At 39.5% G+C, this 23,142-nt stretch overlaps 1 protein-coding gene and 1 long non-coding RNA gene across 2 annotated transcripts in view; both read left to right on the top strand.

Annotated features, from left to right (window-relative positions):
- Positions 1-553: 553 nt before the first annotated feature.
- The window catches only part of LOC139144568 (26S proteasome regulatory subunit 4), a 164,967-nt gene continuing 142,378 nt past the window's right edge, over positions 554-23,142 (top strand). The window contains exons 1-2 of the mRNA XM_070715288.1: positions 554-1,054; positions 14,215-14,274. Coding sequence (XP_070571389.1) covers positions 1,052-1,054; positions 14,215-14,274 — 63 coding nt within the window. The 5' untranslated portion in view covers positions 554-1,051. The remainder of the gene's footprint in view (positions 1,055-14,214; positions 14,275-23,142) is intronic.
- On the top strand, positions 15,286-16,675 carry LOC139144315 (uncharacterized). Its single transcript, XR_011554803.1, has 3 exons — positions 15,286-15,462; positions 15,794-15,965; positions 16,287-16,675. It is a non-coding gene; the product is annotated as an uncharacterized lncRNA (long non-coding RNA).

Below are 23,142 nucleotides of genomic sequence, written 5' to 3' on the forward strand. Positions count from 1 at the left end.
CCAAAGTGTGACAACAACTTTAAAGTCTTCGAGGCCTTTACACACACAAACCACACTCGAAAACAGTGAGTCTTGTACTTACCTTTTCTCGTTATTTTATTTCAAAAATTAAATCCCAGTGCAAGTACGAAGGAGTCGCAGCGCCAGTATTGTATTTTTGGGTACACAACAAAGGGGGCTCACTGACGTAACATTTGGCTGTCGCTCAACCGCAACCGCGACGTCGTTCTCACCGCAGTTCAGTTCAGTGAACATGACGTCTAGTCCTGGAGTCCAAAGGAAACTGCAGTCTAACTCTGCAGCAGCGGCACCGTACCGAGTAGAAAGCTATGTACAAATACGGTAAAGCACAGCCAACTACAGAAACAACAACAACAGTTGACTGTAAACAACAGGACCAGGGTTCATCATATCAAGCGCGCTTTAGACCAGCTGTACAGTCGCTTTTATACCCCTAGCTAGGTCATGTGACAAATACCAACCAACCTATAGAAATCCCTTGACAACTTCCACCGTTGAGGGCTCCAGCACCGATGATTGCCCAAATACCACAGATGTATGCAGACCTGGTTTCGTCTGACCTCTGAATTTTAAAACCGCCTGCATGCTAACACCAGAGATATATCATGAGAAATCGTATCCTTGCGTACAGTGTTACAAACGTACGATCAAGAATCGAACAGACCACTATATACTTGTACTCACTTGCTTCGAAATGGCACAAACGAAAACGTGCTTTGTTTTATTTTGATCACCAGGGCAAAGACGAAGCACACCACGTGAGCACACTGCAGTATTAGCAGCTATTAGTTTTGCCCTTGCGCGGACTTTCCACTGTGACCTTTGACATCGAATACATAACCAAATATGGGTATGTCGTAGCCACCAACCACATGACATATTTTGCAACCAGATGACATAACTCGGTAACGCGCGTACTCCCCTATCAGACGAGCTCCCGTTCAGAAGTGAAACGGAAGTGAGAGCGCCGTCACTGTTTGGAGTGTGGATACGACGATACGGTTCTCCCCGCGTATTTGATCAGGCGATTATGGTAAGTAAATTTTAAGTAATTGTGGTACAAGTACCAGATCTCAGTATTTGTCATATAATTATTTATGTCGTGTTCGTGTATACCAACCGTAGATCCCTATCAGTTTGTCATATTTTGCCGCGAGTTGAATGTTGTATCATTCATGTAGTTGGAATGCTGACTCACAATTGAAAAGTGCTCTTCACCTCCCTGTATTATTCCCTTCCCGTTTCTAGAATTGTGCCAAAATATATAAATTATTTAAATTTATTATTACGCGACATGGTGAGTATACATTTGCCTTGAAATGTCGCTAGTTGTTGTACTTGTTCAGTTACAACATGGATAGTACATGCACATCTGAAACTAGCCCCGAGGACGTTGCTGTGTGTTCTCCGGCGCGCGGTATACCGCATCGTACGCAGGGCCAATCTGAAACATATCGCCATTTCATTCATATTATACTTATTTTGTTTCTTCTCTTCCGTATCCTTACAATGCTATCACTTCCAACGCTACAAGAATGAATTTTAGACCAGCAGCTCAGTACTAGTACACGATCATACATATAATATATCTAAACAGTGTATGTCGTGTAGGGTTAGGGATTTTGAGTCACCATTGTCTGAGTCGTACATCTAATCTGTGGCTAACACTAGCGATTTTACATGAAATTGATAGACAGCTACAATAATGATAAATTATATATCAAAAGAAAGCTCTCTTCAAGACCAATTGATTGCTTTTTGTTTGATGAAAATGGGTTCAGTACATGCAGCGATATGTCCTGTTGAATTTGAAAAAAAAAACCCTCTTCCTATTTAGATACATGTGCACTAGACACCTGGAGTTATCATAACAACCAGGTTAACCCATTTTGAACATTGTTTGAGGAAACAATAATTGAAATTTATATTGCTTTTTGCAATAACTCGAGCATTTTGTATTGAAAATTGATGAATTTTTTTATGGATATTGCTGATGAAATTGTTATGTAGGTCATTTCCCCCACACTCATCATGACCTGAGTTCAATCAGTCTAGAACATTTCCAAGGTCACTGCCCTTGATGACCTCACAACCTTGAATTCAATTAGTCATGTTTGGAATGTTCTGGAAAGTTGATTAGTTGTGTAAGGGAGATAATTTTAGAACAGTAATTAGCATGTCAATAAAAGGTTCTAGATTGTTCTTACTTGCCTTTATAAAAGGGACGTGCACAGCTTCCAGTCAGACTTTTGGGATCGTGTCTCTTGTGTGTTACTAAACTCCAGCAGTAGTCATTCTCAAGACTTTTCAAGACCTTCACTGTCAACGCTGGATTTATACTGTGGTCTTTGTGCAGCTTCAAGCCTGCAAGCCAAAGGACTGTTCATTCATCCAACTGACTGTTACAACTCTGAGACTGGAGCTTTGCCGTCCCAGCTGAGATAAGTAGTCTGTACACTTTTAAAGCTTGTACTCTGTCCCTAACTTAGCAATTAGTTTTGTTTTCGTAATAAATTTTGTTTAAACGGAAACTGCTGAGTTCACCCTTTTGTTCGTTTTCTCTGCACGTACAAAATTGGGGGCTTGTCCGGGATACGAATATTTTGAGCCGTTTGACAACATTTTGCCTGCCTTTTTAAAAAACTACAGTATTCTGTGAACTCAGCGAAATTTAATCATGGCGGAATTTAAACCAGAGGAAATGGATGACCTTGATCAGGACACATTTGATTCCCTCAGAAAAGACGACCTCATAACACTGGCCAATTTCCTTAAAGTAGAAGTCAAAAGATCTATGCGCAAGAGGGAAATACAGTACCGTATTGCCAAACATCTAGTTGATTTAGGCCAATTTGAGGAATCCACCCTGAAAGATTATGAGCCCGAGTCTACCTCTGAACTCAGAAAATTAGAATTAGAAATGCAGACAAATTTGGAGATCAAGAAACTAGAATTACAAATGGAAAAAGAGAGACAGGCATTAGAAAAAGAAAAAATACAAATGCAATTAGAAATGGAAGAAAGACAGAGAGAGAAAGATAGGCAGGAAAGATTAGAAATGAAACGTTTGGAGCTTGGACAGTCAGGAAAATTCTTCCCTTCAGACAAGTTTGACATCACTAAGCATTTCAGGTTAGTCCCCCCTTTCCAAGAAAAGGATGTTGATAAATATTTCCTTCATTTTGAGAAAATTGCTCAGAGTCTGAATTGGCCTAAGGAGTCCTGGTCTATGCTTTTGCAGAGTGCTTTGGTGGGTAAAGCCAGAGAAATTTACATTCAGTTGTCAGTAGAGCAGGCTTCAGATTATGATTCTGTGAAGGAATTAATTCTCAAGGGTTATGAGTTGGTGCCTGAAGCTTACCGTCAGAAATTTAGGGATTGTGAGAAGGTGAAGGATCAAACTTATGTTGAATTTGCTCGAACAAAAGAACAACTGTTTGATCGTTGGTGTTCTTCTGAAAAGGTTAGTCAGAATTATGACAAATTACGACAACTTGTTTTGATTGAGGAATTTAAAAGGTGCATCCGGAGTGACATCAAGACGTTTATCAATGAACAAAAGGCAGATACATTAGAGGTTGCTGCACGTTTGGCCGATGATTATTCATTGACCCACAATCTTCATTTCTCAGCAAACCATCCCAGTCCTTTTTCATACAGAAACAATGCAGGTAAATTTAACTCCTCCTTTTCATCCAAGAATTTTTCAAAGGAGAGTAGGAAATCAAATGACAACAGTCACAAAATTCAAGTAACACTCCCACATCATCAGATCCCAAGTCTCAATCTCCTTCTGACAAACAGTTCGGTACACTTTCTTGTAATTATTGTAAGAAAGACGGCCATTTAATGTCAGAGTGTTTCAAATTGAAAAGAAACGTGAAGGTCAAAGTGGTCAAAGTGGATCTAAGCCAACCGGCTTATTTCTTCATCAACTCAATTAGAGTCTAATAATGTGTGCAACACATTTTCTGAGGTTAAACCCCTCTTATCCCCAATTAATGAGGTCAAGGTCAATTCTTCTCAAGATAGCATTATGGGTATTTTCGAGCCATTTATTCATAATGGTTTTATATCACTTTCTAGTGATTTCTCTTCCGCTACCCTGTCAAAATTTTAAGAGATACCGGGGCTTCCCAGTCTCTTTTGTTGGCAGATACCCTGCCGTTTTCTGAAAAGTCATTTTCAGGTTCTAAAGTTCTTATTAAGGGGGTAGATTGTAATGACTACATTCCTGTTCCTCTCCATAATGTCTATTTGTCTTCGGACTTTGTTTCTGGACCTGTGGCTTTAGGTATTAGGCCTTTTTTGCCTTTTGAAGGGATTCACCTTCTTCTTGGAAACGACCTTGCTGGGGACAAGGTCATTACTAATCCACTTGTGACTGATAATCCTAGTTTAGATCAGGATCCAGAGCCAATTGAACAAGAGATACCCGATTATTTCCTTCATGTGCCATTACTCGAGCCATGTCAAAGAAAACTTCTGAGAATCAAAATACTCTCAAAAATAATGTCACAGATGTTGACTTAAATGACACCTTTCTCAGTCAGGTGTTTGACACGGATCATTCCGTTATCCCTCGTGGATTTGAAACTTCCAGTAAAACTTCTGCTGACCAAAGTCAGACATTTTCTAGATCAAATCTCATTGCAGAACAACACAAAGACCCAGATATTTTGTCTTTGTTTGACAGGGTAGATGATGAAGGTAAAACTTCAGATAGCTCTGTTTCCTATTATACAAAATCTGGTATTCTCATGCGTAAATGGAGACCTCCAGATGTTTTGGTTGATGACGATTGGGCTATAAAACATCAAATTGTGGTTCCAAAGCCCTACCATGCTGAAATATTGCGCCTGGCCCATGAAACCCCTGGGCTGGTCACTTAGGAGTCAGGAAAACTTATCATAAAATTCTCAGTCACTTTATTGGCCTAATCTCAGGCAAGATGTAACACATTTCTGTAAAACTTGTCACACATGTCAAATGGTAGGAAAGCCAAATCAGACCATTCCAAAGGCCCTTTACAGCCAATTCCTGCATTTCAAGAACCATTTAGTAGGATACTAATAGACTGTGTTGGGCCCCTACCAAAAACAAGATCAGGAAATGAGTACATGCTGACAATAATGTGTACATCAACTCGGTTCCCCGAAGCCATACCACTGAGAAACATAAAGACAAAGACTATAGTGAGAGCTTTAGTCAAATTTTTCACTTTATTTGGCCTCCCTAAATGTGTCCAGTCCGATCAAGGCTCCAACTTTATGTCTGGAATTTTTCAACAAGTAATGGATCAGCTAGGCATTAAACAGTATAGGTCATCCGCCTATCATCCAGAAAGTCAGGGTGCTCTTGAGCGATTTCATCAAACTTTGAAAAACATGATTAGGACCTACTGTTTGACACAGAGAAGCAGTGGGATGAAGGAATTCATTTTCTGCTCTTTGCTGTTAGAGAGTCAATTCAAGAGTCTCTTGGTTTTAGCCCATTTGAGCTTGTATTTGGACATACAGTCCGTGGCCCACTTAAGCTCGTTAAAGAGAAATTCCTGTCTGACGACGATGATTGTCTGAATATTTTGCAATATGTGTCAGATTTTCGTACAAAACTCTCTAAAGCATGTGAATTAGCCAGAGAAAATCTTGAGTCATCTCAGCAGTCAATGAAAACCAGATATGATAAAAGCACCTCAAAACGGAAGTTTGAACCAGGTCAAAAAGTTCTTGTTCTACTTCCAATTCCTGGCAAACCACTCCATGCTCGTTACTTTGGGCCATATCTAATTGATAAGAAATTGAGTGATTTAAATTACATCATAATAACACCTGACAGGCGAAAACAAAAACAGCTATGTCACATAAATATGCTTAAGCCATATTTGGATAGGGATAATCCTACTATAACTCAGCCTGTCAGTGCAGTCAGTTCAAACCATTATGAAGATAGTGATACTGAAACAGACTTAAGTGAAAATACTCTAAACTCAAAGCTGGGCTCGGTCAAGCTTCAGAACTCAGAAATCCTGGAGAAGCTGGAGTCTACAAAGTTGGCACACCTCCAGCCAGAACAACAACAACAGGTAAAAGAACTGCTCCACGAATATAAACACCTGTTTCAAGATGTTCCAACGAGGACAAACGTCATCTATCACGATGTTGATGTTGGGGACAGTAAGCCTGTAAAACAACATCCATACAGACTGAATCCAACAAAAGCGAAATATCTCCAGGAAGAAGTCAAATACCTGCTGGACAATGACTTTATTGAACCCAGTAAAAGTAACTGGAGTTCGCCGTGCATACTTGTTCCCAAACCAGATCACAGTTATCGTATGTGCACGGACTTTAGGAAGGTCAAACACTTTAACAAAGACAGACACTTTCCCAATCCCGAGGATTGATGACTGCATCGACGAGTGGGAAAAGCCAAGTATGTGACAAATTTGACCTACTGAAGGGATTTTGGCAAGTCCCTCTGACGGATCGTGCTCGTGAAATATCCGCCTTTGTTACACCAGACGGATTGTTCCAGTACAAGGTGATGCCATTCGGAATGAAGAACTCTCCGGCAACGTTCCAACGGATGATCAATGACGTCATATCCGGGCTAGACGGATGTGCAGCTTACGTTGACGATGTCGTCCTGTATAGTGACACCTGGGAGGAACACATCAAGCTCATGCGGAAAGTTCTTTGAGAGACTGAGTAAAGCAATGTTGACTGTCAACCTTGCCAAATCTGAGTTTGGTTGGGCGAGGGTGACTTACCTCGGACATACTGTAGGACAGGGTGAGGTAAAACCTGTTGATGCCAAAATCAGTGCCATTTCAAGTTTTCCCATACCAAACTGCAAACGACAACTGATGCGCTTTCTCGGTATGGCTGGTTACTACAGAAAATTCTGTCCAAATTTCTCCACAATTACTGAGCCTTTGACTAACTTACTTAAAAAGAAAGTAAAGTTTGTTTGGTCAGAGCAATGCCAACAGGCATTTGATACACTTAAAGCCATACTGCAAAGTGCTCCAGTGTTGTCTGCACCAGATTTCACTTTGCCATTCAATTAGCTGTGGATGCTAGTGATACGGCTGCTGGTGCTGTTTTATTGCAAGAGGATAGTCATGGGGTAGATCATCCTGTTTGCTATTTTTCACGCAAATTTAACAAATCCCAGAGAAAACTACTCTACAATTGAAAAAGAGTGTTTATCTTTGATATTAGCTTTACAGCATTTTGAAGTTTATGTTACTTCTTCAAATCAGCCAATAGTGGTTTATATTGATCACAACCCTCTTGTTTTTCTGCAGAAATTTAAAGGCAAAAATCAGAGATTGCTAAGATGGAGTTTAATGTTACAGGAGTTTAATCTTGACATTAGACATATCAAAGGCAGAGACAATTTAATTGCAGACTGTCTCTCTCGTATTTAGAATTATTGTTGTTCACTTTCAAGAAATTTTATTGTTGTTCACTTTCAAGAAATTTTACTTTAGAGTAAAACAAAATTTGAGTACTTAAATCCTTTTCAAGATTACATTTGTAAAAGAAAGATTTTTCTTTGAAAAATTTTCTTTTTTTGAAGAGGGGGTGTGTTATGTAGGTCATTTCCCCACACTCATCATGACCTGAGTTCAATCAGTCTAGAACATTCCAAGGTCACTGCCCTTGATGACCTCACAACCTTGAATTCAATTAGTCATGTTTGGAATGTTCTGGAAAGTTGATTAGTTGTGTAAGGGAGATAATTTTAGAACAGTAATTAGCATGTCAATAAAAGGTTCTAGATTGTTCTTACTTGCCTTTATAAAAGGGACGTGCACAGCTTCCAGTCAGACTTTTGGGATCGTGTCTCTTGTGTGTTACTAAACTCCAGCAGTAGTCATTCTCAGACTTTTCAAGACCTTCACTGTCAACGCTGGATTTATACTGTGGTCTTTGTGCAGCTTCAAGCCTGCAAGCCAAAGGACTGTTCATTCATCCAACTGACTGTTACAACTCTGAGACTGGAGCTTTGCCGTCCCAGCTGAGATAAGTAGTCTGTACACTTTTAAAGCTTGTACTCTGTCCCTAACTTAGCAATTAGTTTTGTTTTCGTAATAAATTTTGTTTAAACGGAAACTGCTGAGTTCACCCTTTTGTTCGTTTTCTCTGCACGTAACAAAATGTTCAATGGTTTTTAATTTTTATTAATGAAAAATGTTATCTAGAGCTGCGTAGCTAATGTTGAGGTTCAGGTATCTGAATCTTTCCTGTTCGAAAGGCTTATCGATTTACAGAGAATACTAAACTTTTGTTATTAGTTTACATGTACATAACCCAGCACACGGGGCAAAGCCAAATACTTACCAGGTTAGTCGCTCTAACCAGCGGTCACGAGGAAAAAGATACGTCGGTATCATTGCTCTGCCATGTTTATAATTGTCTGTACGACTAGTTTGAAAGTCATGGACTTTCTCAACGGTGAAATTCATATTGCAAATCAATATTTTACGCACTAAGTCATCTGTGCATTTAAGTACGTCCAAAAGTCCATTCAGAAGCAAAAACGTTTACAAACTTTCGATGGTGATAACTAGCTCCAGGCCGTGACATGTCTCCAGTTACGAAGTTTACCCGGTAAACTTCATAAATCGAAATATACATCAACATTGAGCAGTGATCGCGAACCGTTAAATAAATGTCAGCAAAATAAAACATCTAATGGCTAGACTTGGGGTGGGGGAGAGAGAGAGAGAGAGAGAGAGAGAGAGAGAGAGAGGTAGTTTATGCTGTTGCAAACTGATTGGCGTCTTTGGATGGATGGACGCAGTGTCAGTTTACACATTTGCACTGCACAGATATAAAAAATGTACAGATACTTTCTAAATTTGACTTATTTTATAACAAGAGTAGAACAAACCCAAAAGTGTTGAAGTTACTCTTCAGATATTTGATTCGCAAGTTTGCTAAAGTTAGATTATACTTACAGAAAATAGTCGCCATAGTCTTCTGTTCAAAAAAATATGTTCTTCAACAGCACGTTTCTTATGATCGGTGATGTCACATTTTATCATTTAATAAATATAGAAAGATTAATGCACTATGTTGTTAATTTCCAATTAATTCAACGATTTCGAACCGTAACTACATGTATTTTTCCTGGTCGAATTGAGAGGACTTTTAGTAGTTCTGTAGAGGAAACGACCGGAAATAGCAGAGTATCTTGGCAATGGCACGACAACATCTAAGCTATCGTTTAGCTACAATCATTGTACAATTGCAGCCCGCGCCCGGGCCTTGCACCCCAGGTAAGCCTGATTCGGAACGTAATAACGTCAGTTGCAACGGTGTCGTGCTGTACCTTTGTCATTTCTGTTGAAGTACACCTGTTATAGCTACAAGCATCGTGGGCTTCATTAAACGGTGTTTCTCAGTGTACTGGTCTCGCCGTTATATTCTGTTACGTATAATATGTTGTTTGCATGTCAACACATTGGCTTGTTTACAACCTCCTGTGCACACCAATCATGACCGTAATTTACAGGACGGGATTAACTTGATCCCGGGTATCAAATCCCTGGCCTTTAACGTGTTTTTTTTACTATTGCTATAAAGTTCACTTCATTTTTACGTCCCGTTTGCCATACATATATGGCAATAGGCCAAACCCGGAATTGGAATCGACCACGGTACAAACAAAGCCATGTGCGCAAATGCGCATAGACGTACGTGTATTTCCATACGTGTCAGTACACATGTGGGCTTGTTTGTACCGGCATCACGTGATTATTTGGGCGTACTGAGTCTGTAGAACGCATCGCGTCCTTGTTATTCCGGAGTAGAACCATTGGGAGGTTATATGGTTGAAAAAAGTCTGTATGTGAGATGTCTGTATGTATGTATGTATGTATGTATGTATGGATGTCTGTCCGTCCAACGCAAAAACTCAAAAACCGCTGCACGTATTGAGCTGATTTTTGGTGTAGTGATGCCATATATGATGTAGATGTGCCGCTGTTAAAATGAACTTTTTAGTCCCATAGATATGCTAATGAGGAAGAAAAAAAAGCGAAAAATGGTCAAAAATCAATAACTCAGGAACTACTCATCTGATCATTGTCATATTTGGGTTTTAGGTACCTTGGGCCCAACTCATTTAAACATATAGATTTGATGTTAATATTTGATGCTTTCTATTTTTAATGATTTTTTTTTTTCTTTTTTTGCCATTTTAGTAAAAAATATTTTCCTCTTTAAACCAATGGTTGGATCGCTTTAAAATTTGGCGTGCAGGTACCTTGTGAAAACACAAAATTATGACACAATTTGCAAATTTGTATTTTTGGTCAATTTTGGTTTTGGTTAAAAAAATCTTCTTTGAAAGTGTGTATGCCATTACTTTTTAATTTGGTGTGCAGGTTCCTAGGAGTGACCTGAAGATGACTTATTTTTCAGGTCAATAAGCCAAAAGTTGCTTGTCTGTGGCAACAAGCCTCTCTGTTTGTGAATTTTCCCATTCTACAATGACTATCAAGAAGCAATTGAAGTGAATTTGACATCGAGAAATTCAACTTTCAAAACTATGGCCGATTAGTCAACCCCTAAGTTCTTGGTTTAAACTCTAGAGAGTCTGCGCATGAGCAGTAACAAGACCACCTAGGTCATTTGAAAAAACACTGGATGCTGGTACAGTGCAATGGTAATCCAAACTTCATAGTGGTGAGGGATGATATAAGCACAGGAAAATGATGACAAAAAAGTGGTACATTATTTTTCAGAAGCTTCAAAAGATTCCTTTACAACTACTAAAGATTTTTTTTCTTTCTGTTTTGTTCAATTAAAACTGAAAAAAATACTTTGAAGGTACAGTGGAAATGGCTATTATTTGTATATCAAGCCCTAAGAATGTAAAAATACAAGCATATAAATGTTACAGTTGTTCATGAATATTAATGCTCATGAATATTAATGAGCCGTCCAGCACTCTTGGAACTCTGGGAAGAACCCTGTTTGAGTGTTGTATTTTTTGGGCGATTTTCCCGTTTTTTGTCAAACAATCTTTTCTGAAAGCACTCATCCCATTGCCTTGAAAACTTGTATGTATGATCCTAGGGTTGACCTTTGTCAGATTTATTCAAATTGTGGTGAAATTTTCATATTTGTATTTTTGGGGCAATTTTTCCCATTTTTTGTCAAAAAATCATTTTCTCCCAAAGTATTTGTTGGATTGCTGTAAAACATGATAGTCTTGATCCAAGGGTTGTTTTCTGTCAGACGTGTAAAAGTCATTATGAGATGGAGCATTTCATATTGCTGGGGTATAAGAATAATTTGGACTTGCAATGGAATTTTCTTAGTCAACCTGTAAGAATGCAATGTCATGTGTGTACTTGTAGTTAGTATCGCTGCAAAATGGGAGGACAGTGTCATTGACACTATTTTTACCTTTTCTTGTCTATTTATAGACGGAGAAGGTATTAGATTTGAAAACCAGTATGCTGGTGTCAACTTCTACTTCCGTCTGTCAACGTCTACTTCTGTCTGTCAGATCCGTTGATGTCATGCCATTGTGATGGGTCATATAACTGGTGGCGGTGTTCATGGTTCAGGTTGAGATGTAAGAGAACGACTTTGAGCTGTGACAAAATCAAGGGACTTAGCGGCATAGCCACAGTGTTAAGCCTTTCTCCAAGGTTTCTTAGCTGACTACGATCTATTACAGACTACTGAGCTGACGTTAGGGGTACTCACTTTGTGTTTGCTCACTCTGTGTGCGCTAGTGTTTGGTACTGCGTTGGTTGGATATCCCCTCATGGCCTCACGTGATATGGGCGTGTTGCATAACCTGCAGATAATCATATGCTATGCCTCTGAGTCTGATAATGGTCATTGTGTAAGCCTGTCGGCATTTTCGTAGCATTTTTTTCTCATTTAATTTTGCAAAATATCGGCGAGTACCTCAATATTTCAAGATAACTCTTTCTTCCCAATCTTTTCCTGGAGTTTCAGAGTCATATGAACGAAAATGAGTGAAAGTTTTAGACAGGAAAATCGGACGTCGTCCATGTTCAATGTTTACAGTACAATCAGAAGTTTTAATATGTGGAGGAAATAACTAACAAAAACCATTCATGATGCCCGCCCTCTAGAGGCAGACCTTCCTATATGAAATACCACATTTGATGCTTGTGGAAAGCTTGACCACACAAAGGAGCATTTTAACTTTTAGAAAATGACAAATTGAATAAGAAGGTATTCTGAAAATGTCAAATAATGAGGAAAAATGCGCAAATATTCAAAATAAACAGGTTAACTGACTGGTCAGCCATAAAAAACAATGAAAATGTTTATGATCAAAAGTTTTTGAGATGTGCACATTTTAACAAATACAGAAATTATTAACATTATAAATATAAGACCAAACTATTTTTTCAGGGATGGGACAGGTTGGAAATGAGGGGTGAGAGACAAAGGCACTCCTATTGCTGCATGTGGATGCAGCCACACCATTCCATTGACAGCATACTTATTCACTGTGTTGTGTTCAAGTTCCATATTGTACTGACTGTCATACAAGGATAACATAAGCAAATCAAATCAAATCAAATTAGAAAAGGATCAATGCTGTTGTGTGGATTTTGCTGAACATGGCTGATTTTAATATTTCGCCCTATATATTTGGTATCCAACAAAGGCATATTTTGACTGTATTTAACGGTTGTGCCGTTTGTTTGTGCTTTACGATCCCGCTGATTGTAAATTGAAACACGGATTATTTTGTACAATCCCCCCGATTGTAATTTTTGTAACACGGACCATGCACTCGGACGTCGAGACAGACTCCGAGATTTATTGTTTGGCATAATGTAAATTATTCCGGAATAAAATTGGAACACGGATTATTTTGTACAATTCCCCCGATTGTAATTTTTGTAACACAGACCTGCCACCCCGATTGTAATTTTTGTAACACGGACCATGCACTCGGACGTCGAGACAGACTCCGAGATTTATTGTTTGGCATAATGTAAATTATTCCCGAATAAAATACTATCTATGATCGCATATTTTTGTTCGTTTTGGTTTTACCCCCACTTTCGTTTTTGGCAATCCGTAGGACGCTATAGTAATGGATGAACGTGCGTCGTATCACGTTGAATGGGCACAGCCCAACGGAGGCTGTTCTCGTGTGACGTAGACGTTGTACCATCCATCTGTCGTATGGGTTAGTGCATAGAGCAATTGCACTGCCCAGAGCTAAGGTGGTACAAAACTGCACCTTACTAACAACTGCACAACTAACCTGTTAGGAAATGGTAACACTAACGAGCAAACTGTGCACTGAACTGGCCAAACTACGTACACACTTTCCTTCAATGGCGAAGCTAGGTCGTTGACACTACGTCAAAGCAGACTGCACTGTCCGACTCTTCCAAGTCGTTCAAAGTATGTGGCCAAGTGACACAACCCAGGGGGAACAGGACAGGTTTTAGGGTGCTGCCGCACCCATAGCACTAACCCCTGGGTCTTCTACTAACCCACGAGCGAGGTGATGTTTCCGCGGCGTGGACGTGCGTGACGGCGAACGAGCTTTACTTCCGCAAAAGTAAGCTAGAAACGGGCATAAAAGTGCACATCCCCTGGGCAAACAATGCCCAAGACCTCGTTATTTTCTCGACACAACCCAATGAGCGGTTGCCCCTCTCTACAGGCATGCAAAAATTTTTGAAGTCTAACACGTATATGGTCGGTAATCGTACCCCGAAAATGCGGTATTTTCCCGCCAAATGCCTGGCAGGAAAGCGTGCAGGAGAGCCAATCTTCTGTAGACACGGAAAAGGGGGCCGGTTTTGACCGACTTGGCAGGATAACGGACAGGGGCGCTCGGCAGGAAAAGGGTTAAGATTTCCTGGATAAATAGATACACTCATGGTCTAAACTGCCTCTGACGCAAAGATACACAGTGTTTTACATGTGCCACTCCTTGGCCCTGGGATCGATTACCATACCTTTAAATTGCAATCAAGGCACACAGCAGAGTGGGATTTCATGAAAATTAATGATGTAAGAGGAAGGTTTTCAGTTTTCGATTGAATTGTAGGTTAGATCACCATTTTTGTAACACACATGAAATTGAATAGTCTAAGTACACATTGTGATTGTTAGAGTGACCTTATATATATGTTTACCCTGAACTTTCTTTTCATAGGGTCAAAATCAGTCTGGAGTCGGTGGTGGAGGTGCCCCAGGAGATAAGAAAGATGACAAGGTAAGTACTGTTATATCATTTCTCTCATCAGCCTGTGCTGTTAAAGCTGATATGTTTTCATGGACACTGAGAAGATCATAACACTGATGTTCCTATTCTCAGTGGCCACCATTTCAGCTGATACTGCTGTCTTGTTGACGAAACAATATTGAAAATTTACATTACAAGCCTCTTGTTATTAGTTAAAGTGGCACTCCCACTTGGTAACATTTTTAGAACACATTTGTTAAATGCCAACGGTTGATATTTGATGTGGCGACTGCGCGGATCGCCAGATATCTACTAAAACATGTCCTCAAAAACATTACCCCAAAAAGTAAAAGTTTGAATTCCGGTGGTCCACCTAAATTCAGCTTCCGAACATCGAACGTTCGGCACTGGGGCCATTGTCAACTAAGCTATGGAGTACGAGTCTACCCTGACGCTGCTGTACGCCACAGTACCACTTGCATCGGTGATCGGTCATGGTTCTTGGCAGAAAGTCTTACCGTCTTGGCGAAAAACCAAAAAAACGTATTTTGCTAGTGTTGGTAACACAATACTGTTAATGGTTCACGCTGCCTATTCGCCACGTCGCCAAATGCGAATAGAAATCAGATTTGGCGAAAAGTTTTTAAACATCGTTCGCCACAGTGGCGAATGGGAATTTGGCCCAAAAGTGAAAGCAATGTGACATGATAAAAATATGCTGCGGTCGGACGAGACTACGAAGTGCGGCCTCTGAACGCTGCCATCTTGGACATCGTGTTTTCATCGCGCAGACGCATTGTCTCGCGAGACTTGTGACGTACGCGTGATCGATCGAGTATCACATGTATTTGCATATATAGCAGACGTCGGGCGACAGGCCCGCGACGTCTAATTTGTGATGACGATGCCATGGCGAAAAAACAAAAAAACGCCGTCGGAGTGCGATCTATTTCAAGTTATTTGGAAGGGCTTCTAGTTCTCAAGAAGATACGAGCCAAAATCCAAAGAAAAACAAAAATATGGCCGCGACAGGCATCGATCACTTCAACAAGCTTGGTTCACAGAATTTCCGTGGCTAACTCACGATGCTGAAAATGGTTTGATGAGATGTAAACTTTGCATCGATTCAAAACTACACAACGTATTCACGCGTGGAAAGTCTGACAATGCCCCCAAAAAAGATGATCTACTGAAACATGCAAAGAGCAGGGATCACAGGTTGGTTTACTTTTGTTTTATTCATATTTTTGAGCGAACTTGTGAGAAGCAAGTGCGACATCGCGTTGCCCACGTGATGTAAATGTATGTAAGTAAAACCTGTTGAGCATATCGTACATGGTAAATGATGAGGAAGAATCACAAATTTTATGACGTGTATACACACAATGTGAGAAAAAGGCACCACAAATAAACGATCATGATGTATGAAACTATTCGATGAACGATCGCTGATTCCCTGCCATGGCGCGGCGATCGATTCTTGTACAAGTTGTAGCGACCAGACTAACAATTTTTTTTTCCCTTCAACCATAATAATATTTGATTGTAGAGCTGCGTTTGCAAGGCCGTCCCTCCAAGAAGACATGAAGTCTGCTACCACCACAGCATATGGGAAAATAAAAGACACTACTGTGGCACTCATGCGGACAGTTTTTACCATGGCCAAAGAACAGATATCCAATAGGAAACTTCCTGCATTAATAGACATGCAGATATCAAATGTAAGTCCAGCATACCCTTTCACAGTAGCATGCTTTCAGTACTGCAAAAAATTTCTGCTTCATTTTACCGGTAATTATTTTGAGATTAGTTTTGGGGATTTATTATGATTAATTTGGGGAAAATATTATATTTTAGGGAATTAAGTATGATTATTATTTTTAGTAACTTTTTATGTGAGGTATTTCTGCCATATTTATTTAAAATGCAAAGAAATATGATTGAAAAAGATATGTTGAGGTGCAGGAAAGATGTTGAGGATGTTCTGTAGGCTTATGTTGCATGACTGACCAAATTTGTATCTCTTTTTCCCCTGATTTTAGGGTTGCCAAGCCTTGAATCCTCTACAGGATGGCAGTTCACAGCTACAGTATACACATCATGAGAGTCTTGATGATTTTTTCCTTTCCATACGAACAGTCATAGAGAGACAGATTTTGAGTAATGTGAAAAACTGTCCATTTAAGATATATGCAGCACAACTCGATGAAGCTACTGATGTTTCAAACTTGTCAACAGTGATGGTATATATTAGGTTTGTGAACTGTGATGGAAATGTAGAATCACACTTTCTCAGTGTAAAGGAACTTTCTGCATGTTCAGCTGGAGAGATTTACAACGCAGTGTCTTTGTTGTTAGCTGATAAAGATCTTGATGTTGGAAACTTAATCTGTATTTCAACTGATGGTGCTAGTGTGATGAGAGGGCAGAAATCTGGTGTGCCACAAGATTCAAGGATGTAAACCCTTATCTTGTGGCCAATCACTGTTTAGCTCACCGTTTGGCACTTGCCAGTGAGAAGGCTGCTAATATGGTCCCATACCTAGTAAAGTATATTCGTGATCTCAATCAGATGGGGAAACTTCTCAAATTTTCACCAAAACTGTTGAGAATTCTAGAGGCGGCAAAGGTTCATCATGGGGAGGCAAAGGCAAAGAAAATCAAACAAGTTTTCTTTACAAGATGGCTTTCATTCAATGATTGCGTTGAAGCACTGGTAGGTTGTATTGATAGTGTAATTGCTTGGCTTGTTCAAATTTCTGAAGAGAGAGCTCACAAAGCTATTGCAAGTGGCCTATTGAAGCGTGTTGGTACTTATCAATTTATTGCTATGACTTATTTTTCTGCTGATGCTATAGGCCTACTTGCAAAGTTGTGTAAAGCCATGCAGACAGAAACTGCTATATATTCTGATCTCAAGACTCAAGTGGATGGGACAGTACTAGCTTTGCAGACTCTACTCACTGTTGTTACGGTAGAAATTACCACACACAGGCAGTGAATACGAGAAGCGCACTATGGAGTTCAATAGTAACCAAAATTATTTAATAGAAACTAAAATACTCACAAATAATTCAAAATTATGGGAAAAATTACCCTGCTTGGTCGAGAGCTTTGAGTGTTAACCAGTCCTTTACACAAAAAGTCCGCGGAGTGTGGTTTCAATCAAACCGTCCGGTCTTTAGTGTGACGTGGCATTCACTACACAGTCCACAACTTCGTGTTGACGTTTGCAATAGCGGTTTTCCTCTTCCTCCGTTACTACTGAAGAAACAATCGTTGATTGCCCTGCGATATCTGCCCTTTTTTCTGTAACCTCAAGTTCTCTATACAGTCCGTTGTGCAGCATACGTTCAGATCAGACAGGCGTGTACAGCAATCTCAGTCAGACAGGCGAGCTCCTTTCAGATGTTGTGCAGTCTCCTCATGTATTTTGAGAACGTGTCTATATATATTCGGTATACAACCTGGTCGGCAGCAACATTAAAATGTCCACCGTATAAAATTTACATAAACTCTTGGAACACAGGTGACGACGTACTGTAAAGCTCTCGAGCCAAGCTATCAACCTCTCTCGACCAAGCTTACAAAAAATTGAATATGGGGCATCGTAACACCTTCCCCTTTAGAAAAAGTTTGAGTGCAATGAAAACTTCAATAGCACAAAATACAGTACATAACAACCGATGCATTTCACAGTATGCAAGTCACATTATGACAAATGTTAAATCACTTGCTCACATTTTTAATCACTTCTTGATAACGCATCTGCAATTACATTATCTTTACCTTTTATATGAGCTATCTCTAAATCATACTCTTGGATTGTTAAGCTCCATCTCATTAATCTCTGATTCTTGTTTTTCATCTTATGGATGAACGTTAGGGGGTTATGATCAGTGAAGACCATGATTGGGTGCAGTGTGATATTCAAGTAAATATCAAAGTGCTCCAAAGCAAGCAGTAGGGCTAAGCATTCCTTTTCAATTGTAGAATACTTTCTTTGATGGATATTGAATTTCTTTGAGAAATAAGCAATCGGATGATCAATCTGATCTTCCCCCTGTTGCATTAATACTGCACCGACACCAACATCACATGCATCTACATATAGTTTAAACTGCTTGTCAAAGTCTGGCATCACAAGAACTGGAGAACTGGCAAGTATGGCCTTAATTCTAGAAAATGCTGATTGGCAATTTTCTGACCACACAAATTTCTTATTCTTTCTTAGTAATTCCGTTAGTGGTTCAACAATAGTTGCAAAATTTTGACAATATCGTCGGTAATAACCGGCCATGCCCAGAAATCTCATTACTTCTTTCTTATTTTTTGGAACTGGGAAACCTAGGACTGCTTCAACTTTTGCAAGTACAGGCTTAGTTTGACCCCTGCCTACACATGGCCAAGGTATTTTATTGTAGCATGGCAAAATTCACTCTTTTCAAGATTTATTGTGAGTTTGGCCTCTGTCAATCTTTCAAAGAATTTGCGCAATCGCTGCAAGTGCTCCTCCCATGTATCGCTGTAAACACTGACGTCATCAACAAACCCTTCGCAGCCATCCAAATCACTTATGATACGGTTAATTAGGCGTTGAAATGAGGCTGGAGCGTTTTTCATACCAAATGGCATGACTTTATAATTGTACAGACCGTCAGGTGTAACGAAAGCTGATATTTCTTTGGCACGCTCAGTGAGTGGAATTTGCCAATATCCCTTCAACAAGTCAAACTTACTTACAAATTTTGCCTCACCAATTTTATTGATGCAGTCATCTATTCTTGGCAATGGATATGAATCTGTCTTTGTGACTGAATTCACCTTCCTGTAATCTGTACAGAAACGATATGAACCGTTCTCTTTCGGCACAAGTATACATGGCGAACTCCATGGACTACAACTTGGTTCAATGATGTCATTTTGCAACATGTAGTCGATTTCACTTTTGACATATTTTAACTTCACAGGGTAACTCGATAAGGGTGTTGTTTAATTGGAATTGCATTGTTAACATCAACATCATGACACAATTTATCAGTTCTGCCAGGCACATCTGCAAACAAGTGTTTAAACTCTAATATCAAACTTTTCAACTCTTCCCTTGTTCTTTTGTCAGATGACTGAGTTTGTCATCCAAATTTGCAAGGAAGTCTGAATTTTTCAACTTGATATCATGATCAAATTTCTTGCCTTTGCTCACTTCATTTTCTTGGCCACAGCTTGCATGATCGTCACTAAGGTGAGTGGAGGCAGAAACTGACTGAAATTCAGTAACATTTCTTTCAATGTATTCTTTCAACATGTTAACATGACACAATTGCTTTTCTTTACGTCTTCCTGGAGTCTTCACAACATAGTCAACATCATTCACCTTAGACTCAATTTCATAAGGACCGTAGTATCTGGCTTGTAAGGGACGCCCTTGGATTGGAAATAGTACTAAAACCTTATCCCCCGGTTTAAATACTCTTGTCCTGGCATCACTGTCATACCATTGTTTCATTTTTGCTTGACTTTTTTTAAGGTTCATTTTGGCGATTTCACAAGCCCTACTAATTGTATTCTTGAAATTAGAAACATACTCCAAAAGATTCATTTCAATCTCCTTACAAAGCCACTTCTCGTGCAGCAACTTCAATGGCCCACGAACTGAGTGTCCAAAAATCAACTCGAAGGGGCTGAAACCAATTGATTCTTGAACAGTTTCTCTGACAGCAAATAAGAGTAAGTGAATTCCTTCATCCCAGTCCTTACTTGTTTCAAGGCAAAAAGTACGTATCATATTTTTTAAAGTCTGGTGGAAACGTTCCAGAGCCCCCTGGGATTCAGGATGGTACGCACTTGATTTATACTGCTTGATATTTAGCTGGTGCATAACCTGCTGAAACAAACCCGACATGAAATTCGATCCTTGGTCGGATTGTATGGATTTAGGAAGACCTACAAAAGTGAAAAACTTGATAAGTGCTTTCACAATCTTGGGTGCGCTGATATTTTTCAGAGGAATTGCTTCTGGAAAACGAGTAGACGCACACATAATTGTTAGTAAGTATTCGTTTCCCGATTTAGTTTTTGGCAATGGACCTACACAATCTATCAAAACCTGACTAAATGGTTCTGAAAAAGCGGGTATAGGTTGAGTGGTGCTACCGGAATCTTTTGATTGGGTTTGCCTACCATCTGACATGCATGACATGACTTACAATATTTAGCAACATCCCGTCTCAAATTGGGCCAGTAGAAATGATTAAGAATTTTTTCATGAGTTTTATTTATTCCAAGATGTCCACTCATAGGATTGTCGTGGGCTAAACTAATTATTTCTGTACGATATAATTTAGGCACGACAATTTGATCAACAACTCTCCATTCATCTTCAGTTGATGCATGAGGAGGTCGCCATTTTCTCATGAGTATGCCATTTTTGTATAGAAACATACTGGTACTTTTTCAATTTCACTGAGGGACACTGACCTTTTCCTTAAATTCACAATTTCGGGATCCTTGTGCTGTTCTGTAATAAGTCTATTACGACTGAAATTCTCCTTGATAGAGTTCTCATCTTTAGGATGCATTTCATTACTCTGATTTGAGACATCTTTGACTTTATTAACAGTAGAGTGACACTCATCAAGTCGAGAAAAGAACGTGTCCTCTAGCCCAATATCCAAATCATCATTAAATCTATTTGTCACATCCTTTCTATTAATTGAAGCCTTTTGGCTCATGGCCCTAGTTACAACACAAGCGGGAAATATTTCACTTTCTTCATCACAAATCCCATTATCAATGCTAGGTTTGTCAGTTACAATTGGATCGGGGAACACCTTTCCTCCAGCCAAATCATTGCCTAGCAACATAGAAATACCTTCAACGGGTAGAGTGGGTCGTACTCCCACTGTAACAGGCCCTGAAACTAAGTCTGACTGTATATTTATCGAATGCAATGGTACATTTATATAACCTAATTCTACACCCTTTATTAACACATCTGCTTTTGCAGAGCTCATTTCAGATAAAGGTAACACACCCTCTAATAATAAAGTTTGTGAGGCTGCTGTATCACGCAATATCTTTATGGGTCGTAGATTAGCTTCATCCCCTATTAAGGATACAAATCCCTCAAAGACAAAGGGTTTAAATTTGTCTATCATATCAGACGTTGACCTTTTAACAAATTCTCCAACTTTAAACACATTGGATATTTTAGGAAGATTTTCTGCAATCGTGCAAGCAGTTGGTTCAATTTTTGCTTTATTTTGCTTTCTTTGCAAAAACCAACATTCTGAAATGACATGGCCTTTCTTTTTACAATAGGCACATGTGGGCGTAGTCTTAAAGACTCCAACTTTACCTTTTTCGGCGGAATTAGTATTCTCCTTGCCTTTATGAAAAGATGGAGATTTCTGTTCAAACGTTTTGGAAGATTGAAAACCACTCGACTTGGCTTGACCGCTTTTGTTAAAGCTAAGTTTGTGGGTCAAAGAATAATCATCAGCCACAGTGGCTGCTTCATGCAAATTCACAACTTTGTGTTCATCCAAGTGAGTTTTAATATCAACATGTACACATTGTTTGAACTCTTCAACCAACATCAATTCCCTAAGCTTATCATAGTTCTGATTTATTCCTTTCGCCTGCAACCACCTGTCAAATAATCTTCCTTTTCTCTTGCAAATCAACATGAGTTTGATCGCCTCTCTTTTGAACAGTTCTGAACTTTTGCCGGTAAGCCTCTGGTACCAACTCGTACGATTTGAGAATTGCTTCTTTTACAAAATCATAGTCACTACTTGAGCAATGGGTAAGGCAGAAAACACTTCACGAGCTTTACCTGTTAGGACACTTTGCAACAACATGGTCCAAACATCTCTAGGCCATTTGAGACTAGTTGCAATTTTTCAAAATGCTGGAAATAACTGTCAACCTCCTTTTCTTGAAATTGAGGAACAAGCCGAATATACTTTGCTGCATCAAACTCTGATGGTATGGCCCTGTTGACAAGTTATCAGCTTCCATTACATTGGATTTTGTTTCTTTTTCTCTCTCCCTCTCTAATTTCATTTGTTCAAGCTCCAGTTTTCTTTGCGTTTCCCTATCAGTTGTTTCTAATTGCCTCATTCTATACTCGTGATCCAACTCTATTTGCCGTATTCTCACTGCATCGCTATCGATCTCAGACTCAATGAGTTTCAACGCATCCGCACTAAATTTCCCTAAGTCAATTAAAGCTTTGACGACAACACTTTTAATCTCCTGTTTTTTCATTGATGGACTAACAGTAAGCTGAAGATGCTCGGCAAGCAACAACAAATCCTGTTTCCTTAACCTCTTGAAAATTTCAAAAGAAGGTTTTTCTAAATATTTATCTGGTTTGAACTCCATTGCTGGCTTCACTTTCACGTCAATTTAGTTACACGTTTAACGTTTTCTTACCAAGTTACGAAATACGCTAGCAAATGTCCGTGCTCCCGGACGAGCCCCCACTTTCTGTTACGGTAGAAATTACCACACACAGGCAGTGAATACGAGAAGCGCACTATGGAGTTCAATAGTAACCAAAATTATTTAATAGAAACTAAAATACTCACAAATAATTCAAAATTATGGGAAAAATTACCCTGCTTGGTCGAGAGCTTTGAGTGTTAACCAGTCCTTTTCACAAAAAGTCCGCGGAGTGTGGTTTCAATCAAACCGTCCGGTCTTTAGTGTGACGTGGCATTCACTACACAGTCCACAACTTCGTGTTGACGTTTGCAATAGCGGTTTTCCTCTTCCTCCGTTACTACTGAAGAAACAATCGTTGATTGCCCTGCGATATCTGCCCTTTTTCTGTAACCTCAAGTTCTCTATACAGTCCGTTGTGCAGCATACGTTCAGATCAGACAGGCGTGT

Source organism: Ptychodera flava, chromosome 11 (genome assembly GCF_041260155.1).
Source record: "Ptychodera flava strain L36383 chromosome 11, AS_Pfla_20210202, whole genome shotgun sequence".
Lineage (NCBI taxonomy): Eukaryota > Metazoa > Hemichordata > Enteropneusta > Ptychoderidae > Ptychodera > Ptychodera flava.